At 36.0% G+C, this 14,590-nt stretch overlaps 1 protein-coding gene across 1 annotated transcript in view; it reads right to left on the minus strand.

The window, feature by feature from the left end:
• LOC134536448 (uncharacterized) overlaps positions 1 to 14,590 on the minus strand; it is a 603,478-nt gene that overhangs the window by 60,805 nt on the left and 528,083 nt on the right. Inside the window, exon 3 of the mRNA XM_063376163.1 lies at positions 7,443 to 7,579. Coding sequence (XP_063232233.1) covers positions 7,443 to 7,579 — 137 coding nt within the window. The remainder of the gene's footprint in view (positions 1 to 7,442; positions 7,580 to 14,590) is intronic.

Below are 14,590 nucleotides of genomic sequence, written 5' to 3' on the forward strand. Positions count from 1 at the left end.
ATTATTTGGGTTTGAACTGTGGCAGAAAGCCAAGTTTCACAAATTTAATTGGCTTGTGTTTCACAATGCTATATGTGTAGCGCCTAAAAACATATATCTTTGTCTGTTTTCTTTAGTCAATAGTGAAGCAGAGGAATTTCAAACGTTTAATTAGCGTATAGGCCTATATGTTAGTTACGACATTTACGGAATATTTTTTTAATGCATGATAAAATTTTTATTAATAATCATGTACCCTGAGAAACATTAAACTTCTTAAAAAGCTCATTGACAAATATAATTCTGCACTTCAAGAGACCATGCAGCCAACCAACTAACCACCTTAAGGAACAAGAAAAAGAATTTTTGCCAGATTTAATTTCTTGCAGACTTTTATTTCATAAACTGTTGTTGCGAGGAAGGAAACTCACTTTCAAATTGGTTTATTATGCCCAAGTATGCACTTACGTTTATTCGTCTGCCTCTTTCTCTCTCTCTCTCTCTCTGTCATTCCCTCCCTTTCCTCCTCTCTTTGTCTACGCGACCCGCGAAAGCAAACTTCTAAACGACTCGACAGAATGCGACCCGCCAACTTTGCACTCGTCCGCCTTATCGACGGAAAGCATGTGCGCCCGCGACATATTTACTTTTTTATCTGCTAATAACTTCCTGTTCCACTGCGCCATTTCCTGAAGGAAATTGCCCGCTCCAGCATTTCAAGCCCTGTGGCAGGCTGCAGTATGTATGATGTATTTTTACGTTTTTTTTTATCAACACACAGTTTGGTTTTATATATAAGTACTATATGAATGATACGTAGATACCTGTAAAATTCGCGGATTCATTTCGCGATAGGATAGAGTCCAAATACTTTTGACATTATTTTGCTTCAGTGATTGGGCCACAGTTTATCTGAAGGACTCAGGGCCAATGAAAAATCTTTAACAGAAGAATTAGCGAATCACGATCATTCCAGTCAACAGGTGTTACGAGTCGGTAACCAATCAGCAGTTGTAATTTGCACGAGTGCGTAGAGGATCATGGAGTCTATCTTTTAGGTATTTTAAATCGCGAATTTTACAGGTATTTAATGATAAGTTAAGAACTGTGTGATTTTGAAAATATGTTATTGTCAATGAAAATGTGTTTGCTTCAGTCTCACGTAGCAAATGATTTTTGGTTAGAATCTCTTACAACTGTGGTTTTGTTGTGTTATTTTTAATCAACGGGATAGCGGGAATGCAGGTGGGCAGATGACGTACGCACAAGATCCCGACTGTACATTTATTACAATACCAAATGAACAAAATCTAACCAGAAACAGTTAAAGCTTTATGGTTGACAAATTCAGGGACAAATTGACAAAGTCACGTTAGGGATAAATATTAGTTATACTTAAAATTAATTGCTCTGAGCTTACGAAGACACTCGTTTTGGTTTAACAATACTCTTCTAATTATTACGGATGAGTATTAGGTAGGGGAGGACGGGGCAAGTTGACGAGCGGGGCAAGATGACGAATGACTTATTTCCACGTCATGGCACTAGATAGCACCACCTAACAGACACTACTAGCGCTCCACACTGGTGGGCACTAAAGAATCGCACAGTGAAGCCGCTGCCACCATTTAGTTGTTTGTTAGATGATGTTCGTACATTTGGTCTGACGTATTGTAATTTTCAAGAACTTCGAAGTAATATCTCATGGACAAACAGGTAAGATATTTGGATATTCAATGCCACACATTATTACCTTAGACTATATACTTTTCTTAACCACTATATATTGTTAACCTTTTATTTTTTTTCCTAGCGAAAAAATCCAATACTAATAACATTGCTGATCGGGGCAAGTTGACTGGGGCAAGATGACGACTCGTCATCTTGCCCCAAGTGCTTTATACGGTTTTTGTGGTATCCACATACAACTCTTTTATAACTTTTGTTTGATTTTCTGAGCTTTATAATCTCATAAGCAAAATGCAAGTGTCATCACAAGCTCACCCATGAAAGCGATTCTGGTTCAGAGGAGAGCTCAGAGGATAGAACAAGAACGTTTGAAGCAACAAAGACAAGAGTCTAGAGAAGCCAAAAAAGGAACTGTTACTAAGAAACTGAAGCTCGATTCTCGAGAAAAATCAAAGAAGCTCCAACTTTCGACAGGCATGACTTCAGCTCAAATATCCGAAGTGCAGTGTCCAGTGTGTGATGAGATTTATGTCAATCCTCCATCAGAAGACTGGATAGAGTGTTGCAAATGCCACACATGGTGGCACGAGGACTGCTCGAACTTTGAAGGAGGAAAATTTGTGTGCGATTATTGTTTATAAAACACCAACTCTGATTATAGTTATGTAAGTTAACTATTAATTGTAATTTTCAACAAACCAAGCCTTTAATAACATGCCTTATATGTAAAAACGCATGTAACAATGTTAAATTAGTTAGTTTACAGTAGTTTGCATTCTAAGAATAAATATGTTTAAACTTGTGTCAAAAATGTCATCTTACCCCGTAGTCAAAGTCATCTTGCCCCGGTAACGGGGCAAGATGGCACATTTGCATTATATTTTTAAAAGGGCAGAATTTTTGAGATAATATAGAAATATAGATTTTTTTAATGTAGTTACACCACGACAAAAGACTATTCTAATAGTGTCTGGAAAGAAGGAAATCGTATTTCCAAAATTAAAATTATAAAAAATGGTGAACTCTTAACATCGCCAACTTGCCCCGTCCTCCCCTACATTAAATACGGCACTCGCTAACGAAAGAGTTTTTTAAAAATAGAATTGTTTTTCTTCACAATAATGGTAATACTTTGTTTAGCAATACTATCCAAAATTCACTTACTAAAACCATCTGCATGTTACTTGGATATTACAACTAAATTCCAAGATGGTTAAAATAGTTCCGTAACTTCCACTGAATCACGCGGTCGAATACTGAAGAGTGCATTTTTTGCCTTCACTTTCGAAGAATTTCAAGGGATGGTAGTGTTGTAGCGGTCCTCTAGTATGTGTTAACAATCATCACAATTTCAAACACAAAAATAAGATGAAATTAGAGATATCATTAAATATTTTACTTAGTTTAGGTATAGCGCATCAATTAATGAGATGCAGAAACTGATAACGATGTGGTGTAACAAATATTTCCCCAGGAAAAACCTCAGGGATTTGTACTGAACTTTTCTTGCAAGAAAATCAGTAACTGAACACGTAGTCTTCAATCCTGGTGTTGAGTTTAAAAAAAATTCGAAACATTTTCGCTGCATGGAATATGAAAAAAAAATGGATTAATTAGAAATGGCAGAGAGCATATAGGATGCTAGGTACATTAAGTTCTTAAAAAGGTTCTAGAAGTTTATAGACGTTTCCAGAACATTGTAATAAGAATTAGGTACTTGGAAATCTACTACGGATGTGGATTGTGGCGAAAGGTGTTTTTTTGACGTGACGTCTAATAAATCGATGAACGCCGGCTGCAAGCACGAAAAAGGATGACTCATGGTCCCGTTACGCACATTGTCCCGTTACGCGTTGTCCCGTTACCCTCATTGTACGCTTGCGCTGCATCTATCCATCTTCCACTCGATTGGAACAACCATACATTTGACTTTTTCGAGGCACATTAAACTTGAAACACTCCCATTCGTTTCCTACTTTTCCTATCATCGTCCTATCCTTACCAAAATAACACAGATTGGAAGAAGTTAAAAAGCAAACATGTATAAACGTTATAGTTAAAATAATCTGTTCGTTAAAGTAATAAACATATTTGAATTAATGAGTGCTAATAAAAATAAATTTATCATTTAAATTGTAGATTTAATTTCACTCCTTCTTTTTATCCATACAAAATAGTGATAATTCAATAAAAATGATTCGATTTTATTCATAAAAGTATGCAATCATTTCATTAATGTTTTGTTGTGACGTTGTCACGTTAAACTATCGTCCGTAAACCGACTTTACAGACAACCTTTTTTTTAAATTTCCTTTTTTATTTTGGAGAGGACACGTTTCCCAGAGGCGGTCAGTCCACTCGGCGCGCGAGAGCAGCAACGCCCTAGTTTGTCCGCCGAACGATCGTGTTTTTCTTTTTTTTTAGTCGCGCTTCATCCGGCGTCGGCTGTCTCCGGCACGCTGCAGAGATTAGAGAAAGTTACAGATTTAGCATAAGCTCTGAGCACTGTGGCCAGTTTGTTCACATATGAAGATGGTGGCCATTTGTTTATATAGTATATAGAAATGTAGTTTACTACATACTCTTGTACACAATCATTTTTCTCGAGTCAACAGTCTTTATTTGGTAAATATTCATGCACTTTTCCACCACCATACATACATCACTTATGAGAAAATGCGATTTTCTTCATTGCAAAATATGGCGGCGACCTGCTTCCACTTTACGTCCCCTGGCTTCCCCCTTACGTCCCCTCGCTTCAGCAGAGATACCTACAAACTGTGTTTATGCTCCATCTGTAACTTTCTCTAATCTCTGGCACACTGAAACCCCAGCGGGAACATCCAGCCCCTGTCGTCGGCGCCGACGTGTCTCGGCCTACATTGCAAAAACCTCTCTGTGCTTTGACAAGGGAAAAACACTTGGGAACTCAGTTGCCAACGACATCGCTTGTCGTGATGGAGGAGGAAGCAATTATTTTTTTTGGTCTCCGTTTCGTTAACGCGTTGTTAATAGTCTGCGATTAGAGATACGGAAATTTTGGGCATTCAATCAGTCGCAAGTCACTCTCGCACTCTGTTGATGATTGGACCGCAGTTTTTTTTGGACACGCCCCTCTACGGCCGTGAGCCAACGATGCCCGGCTAGGAGAGAAGTACGCGACTCAGGTAGTGCCAATTAACAGGTGTAAAAATATTCTCGCCGAGAAATCAACCAAATGGAAAAGCAAACATGGGTTGAACACACCCAAGGTTTTTGAATTCTGCTCTGAGGCCAGAAGAAATCCCCGAAATTTCCGGGTCTCTATCCATGTGACGTGGCTTGAAAGTCAGGGTTGAATGCTCCGAAACAATGTCACGCGGTGAAGGACAGACAGGAGATTGAACTACCGTCGAGTAAGACTCCAGAGAATACAGACAAAAACATTCTCTGCACTTTATAACAAAAGATTTCTTTGGAAACCAGGTTTCAAGTAATAGTTCGTAACACTACAAGAAAATATATTGTAAATATGTACAACACAATGCTATGGTTATTTTTTTCATGTATGAATTACGTTTTATTCGAAATATTACTGAGTAAATAAAATAAAAATAGTGCAATATAAACCCAATGTATTTTTACGTCTCAAACATCTGAGTCATCTTACTATTTAATATTTTAATCCGTTCAATTTCTCACTGTTAAATAGCAAAATGAAATTTGATGTATAATTTCGAGTTATTGGCGTCAATAAATATTCATATTAAGGTTCTTGCTTGGTGGTAGTATAACTATAATCGTAGGTCAATGAATGCTACTATAAAATATAAACATATTTTGGACGATTTACTTGTACGACTACACTCATCAACTGGTTATATTGTTCTGGGCAGTTTTCTTCTATAGAATTTTATCCCGAATTGCTTTGCACTATATTTAAATACACTGAATACTTATATCAGGCATCTATATGCTATAAAAACAGACCAGAGTGTGAAAAATAGCCTAGAGACAAGAGGCGCGACTACAAAAATATATTATAGATAAATTGTTAAATTATATATTATATTACCTGCTCACAAAATAGAATAATTTCTTTCTAAGTAATTCAAAGAACTGGATATTTATATTTATCCATAAATCTGCACGATTAAAAATTCTTAAAAAAACTAAAGTTATTTGGTTGTCATAATGTTGGTACCATATGTATATTAAACACATACTTTGTTCATCGAACTGACGTGACTACAACGCAAGGTTTTCACACAACAATCTTGGTGTTGTCCGGTATTAGTCTGTAGTGTACTTGCTATAATTTAGTTAAAACAGAAGGTATATTTTAGATCCTCTGAGTAATAGTTACAACATAGAAGAATACGTAGTTTACACTAGTTATGTGACTGCGGTAAAAAAATATGAGTTTAAATAAATCTTTAAAATAGAACTCTGTGAATACCCTACGAATGCACTTACAAACGGGAATGAAAGGCGTCTAATTTAATTTAAAATACGAGTATAACTGGTTAATTTATAGTGGATTATAGCCTAAACGTAACCGCTTCCGTAATCTCGTAAGCACAACTACTTGTGCAACAGAAGACACAGGTACGAAAACTCCCAACCAGCGTGATAATTTATCGAGGCATAAAGCAGGGATCGTTATGGCTCTGGTAAATACTCTTATCCCACACGTAGGTGGGGGCTTGCAGTCAATCTAATGTAATCCTCTAACACACCGAATCCATTAGCGTAATCTACGTAAGTCGCTAAGTAACCGTGCGCTGTGTAAAGCGTCTATGAAATATCCTCGTAACAAACGCTGTCTGGTGAATCTACTCGCTCGAGAACAGACGTGATGTGTTTGCTTCCCCAATGACCGTTTCTTAAATTTCAGTTGTTGTAAGAATCGTATTTTCTCTGTAAAAATGTCTCTACATTAATGAGATATTACATTTTTAAACGTGCTAGTCAACATTAGTTCAAGGTGGATTTCAAAGAAGTATATTACATATTGTAACCGTTACCAGAGTGCGACTTCCGGAAACATTTTATATAGTATTTCGTTTCATGGTCCATAAACCCCAAAACCATCATCAACTCAAAAGTTAAATACATACATATATATAATTTGTGGACACGATAACTAAGTTAAAGCAAATTCAAAATATTTTCACTGCACGGAATAAGAGAAAAACTTAAATCCATCTTTTTTGAATATTGACCAACATATAGGATGTTATGTCGGCTACGTTAAATTCTAAAAACGATAATCAGTCTTTATAAATAATAATCTAAAATGGACGAGAATGAGTTCACAAAAACCATTGATGTATGGAGGACAAGAGTTAGTCCATATGAAAACATTAGTCAGTGGAGGACGATCATTATTCCATATTAATAATAATCTAAGAAGGAGGAGAATGAATTCACACAAAATGTTGGTGTATGTAGCACAAGAGTTAGTCCATATAAAACATTAGTCAGTGGAGGACGAGAATCAGTCTATATAAATAATTATCTAAGAATAACGAGAATTAGTTCACAAAAAACATTGGTGTTTGGAAGACAAGAGTTAGTCAATATAAAAACATTAGTCAGTGGAGGACGATAATCACTCTATATAAATAATAACCTAAGAAGGACGAGAACGAATTCACAAAAAAACATTGGTGTATGTAGCACAAGAGTTAGTCTATATAAAACACTAGTCACTGGAGGACGAGAATGAATTCACACAAAAAGTTGGTGTGTGGAGGACGAGAGTTAGTCCATATGGAGGACGCGAGGCTGACCTGCACCAGGTCCCCGTGGCTCAGGCCGTTGGCGGTGAAGGTCAGGTGGCACAGGAAGGGCAGCCGCTCCTCCCTCGGCTTGTGCAGCTCCAGCTCGTACGTCTTGCCCACGTCGCCGTAGTACGTGCGGTTACACACTGGAACACACGCGCCGCTCGCGTCAACCCCAGGGTCCACCCGCGACGCGAGTGATACTTATCGCTAGAGACATGCAATATTCGCGGATTCATTTCGCGATAGGCTAGCATCAAAACAACTATACCTTCGTACCGCTTCTGCGATTGGCCCGCACTTTATCCGGGGAACTGTGAGCCAATGGGAACCACTAAACCAAGAAAGTGCCGAATTACGGACGGCCTAGTTGAGACGTCTCACGCGTCAGTAGCCAATGAACAGGCGTCATTTCCGCGAGTATTTAAAGGACTGTGGAGTCTATCCTAGAGGGCAATGAATCCGCGAATTTTGAATGTCTCTACTTATCGCCTATTACTAGAGACCTGCAAAATAAATTAGCTTTTTCGATGGCTTTCAGGATAGACTGCACATACCCCTGTACACTCGGGCAAACAACGCAAGTTCATTGGCTGCCGACTTGTAAGTCGTCTCAGCTGGTTTTTTCTGTGATTCGATCCTTCTTCGGTTGAGGGTTTATAACTGGTTGAGATTCGTCAAAATGAACAGTAAGCCAGTAGCAAAATTATCTAAGAGGTATATATGTTTGAATTCTAGCCTATCACCGAATAAATACACGAATTTTGCAGGTCTCTATACATTAATAATACATATATTTTTTAATAGACCAAGAGATAATAACTGAGAAGAATAAGGACACCGGTGTGATATTAAACGAAATAATTATTTCCCACACGAATAAATAATTTGTTTTGAAAAAAAAAAAGAGATGGATAATCCAAGACGGCAGGGCCTAAACACTTATTTTGTGAAGAAAATGGGTTATCTGTCACAATGTTATGAATCTGGAAAAAAAAATTATGTGGTAATTTGGGGGGGGGGGGGGGGGGGGAGTACTATTTGTGAACGCACAACTGTCCAAAAATTTAAAAAAAAATTAGATTGTAATGTGGGTAAACTTTTACATTAAAATGTCTTGTTTAGCAAGGACCTAATAAATGGTTCGTAGAAGTGAAGTCTTCGTTAACATGGTGCTTTACTAAACATATGTTAAAAACTGAAATATTACCTCCATCTGTTTTACTAAAATTCTTTTCTCGTGCATTTAAAACAAATTTTGATTTTAAATAGTTCTTAAACTTGAATCTTGCCAAATATTAGGTAGTAAATGTATCTCAACTTATTGTCCAAATCGACGTCTGTAGTCTGAGGTAGGTATCTGGCAATGCTACTTTGTTGAACCACAGTCACACACTCCGAACGAAAAATATTCACGCCTCTTAGTTTAACTTTAACATATTTAAACACACTCGTGGGCTCGCAACTATAATAATATAATAATAAAGCATGACAAATAATTACCCATGTCCAGTTAAAGTATGAAAAACATTGTACAATCAGAAATATTTGGTTACACAGCTAAAACAATACTTACATAACACTGTTTAAAAATACTGATTTACACAAGTAATTAAATTAATAATACATACATGAAAGAACAATATTTTCTTTCTAATATGGGCAGTGGCGCGGTGCACAACACTAAGGATAAACCTCGTTTTGTTGCCTTCTGCCCAAACACTCCCTTACTAGATGCCAGCAAGTCGGGGTGGCGTCCGACGCAGGCGGGTTCCTACCGCCGCGACCCGCCTATCCCTGCAGCATGGCGGGGTTCAATCTGAGCCGCACGCCGCCACGTGGAGCCCGCTCAAGGCTGCTCCAGCGATCACCGCCCGCACCAACGGCCCCGGAGTGGGGATAGTGGGACGTCCACCCCCCAAGAAACAACCGCGCGCATGAAAGTGTTTAAATGCGCAAGAGCGCGAGAGCGCGAGAGTGTAAGAGTGCAAAAGCGCAGGAGAACAAGAGCGCAAGTACTTTGCTGCATCATTTATATCTATCAATTCCGTCTCCTCTATCGGTTCCCCCACCACGTACCTAGCTATTTCCCCATCATGCGATCGGAATTATAATAATACTCGAAAATTGTCACCCCCTCAGCGCAGAAGTTTCACGTAAAAAAAAATTAAGGAAAGTTTAAATTTCAGTAACTAAGAATCAACAGTAAGAATTTGTCCTGGCCTTAAAGGGGATTAAGTCCCGCCATCTTGGATTTTTCCATATTTTTGCTATAATAATAATTTTGAACTATTTATCCTAATTTTTGGGCATGTCAAGACATGAATAATATCGCCCAGACCTTCTATACTTTGGCGCAACCACATATTTACTAGCAGGCTGTAGTCTGCAAGCGCCACGAGAAAATAACTTTTATGATAATCACACCAGCTCACAAGTGTTGAATTCAACAAGTAGCCAAAGCTAAAGTCCTATGCCGCGTAGAGCCAAAACATTTTGCACGGAAACTTTATTGCAAGCGGGTATCAAAATATTCGAAATTGAAAGATGGCGATGCCTAAAAAGCTTAAATGCTAAATAGTTTTATTTATAATTGTATTTATCGGAGTTAAGTACCGCATCATATAAGCTTTATTTGAAGTGTTCTCCTGTTACAAATAAAGTGGCTACGCAATTGTTGTGGACGGTACAGTGTAATATGAATAACCACTCATCAGTGGTAACTGTAAGTTTATTTATGATGCAAAAATTACATTGTCAACGCGGTAATTATGTAAGGGCTTTCACCATACAAATTAGGATGAATGTAGAAACAATTTTAATTATTTCAGACATAGGCCACATAAATAATAAATTGTTTTTACCACGTATTTCATAATACGTTATTGTATAGGTAGCTATATAACCTTTTACTTCATCATTGATTAAAGTAAACGTAAGCATAAATAGAATGTTTGCATTACACTGCATAATTGTGAAACACTCGCGAATTGAGTTGGCGAAACATTTACTTTAGCACAAAGAATTCTTGAAAAGTGCGAAGTAAATGTTGTCAGCCATGATTGTTGACCTTCTGAATATTTGCAATGATCCTTACACAAAATCCCCTGTGCAGCCTTTCAGGAAATAACGAGTTGATAACGTCTTTTCGTAGCACAATGTTTTATTAAAAATGTATCTATAGTCTATTTTATAGCCAGCAACAGCTGTTTCCGTGTTTCTTTGTTGGCATTTTACTGTCAATAATTGATTAACTTAATGGGTAAAAATGGAAATTTTCCTGAGAAAAGAGTGTAAAAAATTTGTAACGGCAAGTAAATAAGTACTGAAAATGTAAAGATAAAAAAAATTTTTATTTACAGTAATTATTTCTATTTTTTTCGGGATAATTTATTTTAAGGAATTAACTATGGTCTCGACACGTTAAACATTTGAACACAAGCTGATTTTAAATCTTGTTTTCCGAGTGTTAATATATGTATTCACCTTTTTGTCAGTTATTAAGGTTTTTCTATGACATTCAGTATATCAGCCATGGCTAATGTCTACGAAATCGTTTGAAATAAACCTAAATTTTTAGTTCAGAAGTTAGGTTTGGATCTGAAAAAGTCAACGAAAAGCCATACTCCGTATGTAACTTGGAAAGGAAATAGCGAAATTAAATAAATAAATAAAAATAACCCGACCCCAGCAAGTAAAACTTTCTCTTTAAAAATACTGACTGCACGATCAATATACCCGATGACGCAGTTAAGTTTTTCTAAAGGAAAAAAATAATACGTCGATGACGGTCCATTAGTTAATCGTCCAGAGACGCAAAACCATTACCAATGCTGTGCCGAATTATGTGATGATTTCCTAAACGGCTTGAACACACGTTTGTGTTAATTGAAACTGTGCTGGCGATATGCAACAGTCCATTGTTTCTTTCACAACCCTCCCTCCTTTTTTCCCCCTTTCAGCAACCCAATATATGCTACGGGACTCAAATCCAATACCTGCAGAATTGTCCCCGAAAGATAATTACGTTCGTTGTTTACACTTTCCGAAATGTTATTTGCACATCTCCTGGAGCGGAAATGCAACCCTTTTACCCCTCCCAACAACCCCCCCCCCCCCCAAGGGCTGAGTAAAAGCATTTGGTTGGGAAACAGAAATGGCAAAATTTGTTTCTAATCACTTTGCAGCACTGGATTCATGAGACACCTCTGCCACATTGAGCTACACACCGCTGTAGTAAAATGTTTCAGTAAAGGATCTGTTTTTGGGAAAATAAAATTTAGGAAAAGAATTAAGGCTTAAATACATTTTTATAACATCATCTATTAAGTTTTCATGTTTAGTGATTAGATATTGTGGCCAGTGGCCACGCTACGATAATCTTTTTACCTTTATTCTAATGTATTTTAATTCATTCGTTTTATTAATGCTAACTTAATTTATTTTTAATAATTTTAGCTGTACAATAATTATATATATATTTTTAAAAATGAAGATTATTATCAAGGGAGCAGTTTATGTTTTGCCGTGGCCTTTCAGTCACCAGGAGGTTTTTAATTAACACGTTTTTTTAACTCGCTTTCTTGTCTGTCTGTTTGTTTGTCTGTTCAGTACAAATTTTGCAATCGATTTTAAATTACTTTCCCGATGTGCTAGAGACTGAAAACATTAAAAACAGCTCAGAACTGAATGACAACGCAAGATTAACTCGCTTTCTTGTCTGTCTGTTTATTTGTTTGTCTGGTCGGTGCAAATGTTATCAGGTGAAGAAAATCTGAAATAAAACTAAAATTTGTCACACATCATAATCTCATAAAGATGTTTAAAATCGATTGAAAAATTTCACATATAGGCTACAAGAATAAATAGCAGAAAATAATAATTAAATAAAAAAATTAATATATCACGTTTTCAAAACGGACTAAAAATAAAAAAAAAATGTAATTTTTCCTAGAAACATACATGCATATAACACATATAAATTTATAACATCACTACAGATTATATATAGAAAATTTTATTGTGAATTTTTAATAGCTAAGAAAATACTTGAAAAATTTAAAACGAAAAACTTGGGGCGAAGGAAATTTATGATTGATGCATGAATATTTCACCTAAGTCACTATCACTAACAATTTTATTGCACAGTAAATTGTATGAACTGTTGTGTAGGGTTTCTCGACGACAGCTACTCCCACACTCCTTACTATTATTTATTGCATACGCCCCACGTTTTTTAGTTCTAAATCGTACAAGTAATTTCATAGCTAATAAAAATTCACAATCACAAAGACAAAATTTCAGGAAAAATGAGACTAGGTATCTGTATCCTTATTAATGTCTAAATAGTATAAAACAAAGTCGCTGTCTGTTTCTGTTAAACGAGGAAAATTTGTATACATAATTTGTAAATATTTTGTACAAAATGTCTGAACTATGACAGTGTTTTGTCAATAAGGCAGCGCCTCACCTTACAGCAACAAACGATTAATAAAGGTAATACGATTTTTTATTTTGTTTATTTATTTACTCTCTAAATATTATTAATAAAAAGTAGCTTAATATTTAGTGTCCCTGTTGTACATAATCCAAGTATTGGCTCTTTTTTTAGTACGTAGTCAAGTTGAGTTTGTGTTTTTCTTTTCTTTATTTATTTACTTAGTGAATATTGATTATTTCTGGATATAATTTCATATATAATTTTTAACATTTTCAAGGATAAAACTTAATTTCTTCTAATTTTAAGATATTAGTTTTTAATTACATTTTATTTTTATTTTTAAAGTAAATTTTAACGTTGTTGTGTGTACACATTGCAAGTATTGGCTATTTTTAGTAGGTAGTTAAGTTGAGACTAATTTTTTTAATTTATTTATTTACGTAGTGAATTCCTTAAAATGTCAGGTTATAGATTTGTGAGAGGTAATGTTGATTATTTGTAGATTTAAGTTCATAATTTTTTTATTAATTTCAAAGAGAAAAACTTCACTTCTTCTAATTTTAAAGTTGTTATTTTTTACTTTGTAATTATGCCACGAAGAAGTCGTCCAAATATAGGTCGTAGTACCAGAGATGCAAAAAAACGTTTGTGTCTTAACGATGAAACCGAAGAAGAAAAGGAAATCAGGTAGTCTAATAGAAGATAAAGTAATTCTATGAGAAGAAATAGAGAAACGTATGTTGAAGATGAGTTACGTCTTAGTCTTGACCGAGATAGACATAGGACACAGAGAGCCAGAGAATCCTCCATTGAACGTAAAGTTCGTCTTATTCATGTCATGGATGGATGTAGATCTCATAGGGCGATTAATTTGGGGGGCAAATGAATTGAATTCTGCAATGAATTGAGATTATCATATTGAATACAAGAATGATCCTGTCGTTTCAATAGGTATAGTGTCTGTTGTCCGTGAATATGCTCTACTTTGAAATGGAAGGATGAATAAAAATTAGAGCAAACTCTTCCCCCACCCGAACCACTACACGCTCATAATCATCCTAAATCTAAATCATTCATTCATTCACAATTTAAGCCGATATAACAATGCTTTTCAAATGTTCTCTTTTAAGAGTACGCAGGTTGTTGAGCGAGGTTTAATGCCTTCATTCAAAATTCAGGGTCAAGTATATCACTTAGCAGGCAGTTTGCTACCATATCAGCCCGATAATCATAAATTTTTGTAGATTTATTTTATTTCAGATCCAGAAAAAACAATCATAAACGCGGTGCAATAAATTGATAATATCTTGGTAAGATCTCTACAAGATATGTTACATTCACACGACAGCTACATTCAGTCTTTCAAAACTGCTATTGACAGTGTTCCACAGGGCATACCTGACTTCAACGTCGTAATCCATGCAAATAAAATACCTACTGGAGAACACAGCGGCCATTTAATGCCACATCCACGAGTGAAGTAGCAATTGTGATAGCTGGACAACTATTTGATAAAAGAGATATTTTCTCTGAATGATTCATGCATTAAGGAATTTTGATATAATGCAGTTTTTTTTGGACATACGCCATTGCAGTTTTGCAGTTACAAACAGAGCCAAACTGCAATGGCGTATGTCCAAAAACTGCATTAAGTCAACAGATATTTTATTGTGCAGCCGTGACCACAATTTGCAGAAAATATCAGAATTGCACCGAT

The sequence above is a fragment of the Bacillus rossius genome, chromosome 11 (genome assembly GCF_032445375.1).
Source record: "Bacillus rossius redtenbacheri isolate Brsri chromosome 11, Brsri_v3, whole genome shotgun sequence".
Taxonomy (NCBI): domain Eukaryota; kingdom Metazoa; phylum Arthropoda; class Insecta; order Phasmatodea; family Bacillidae; genus Bacillus; species Bacillus rossius.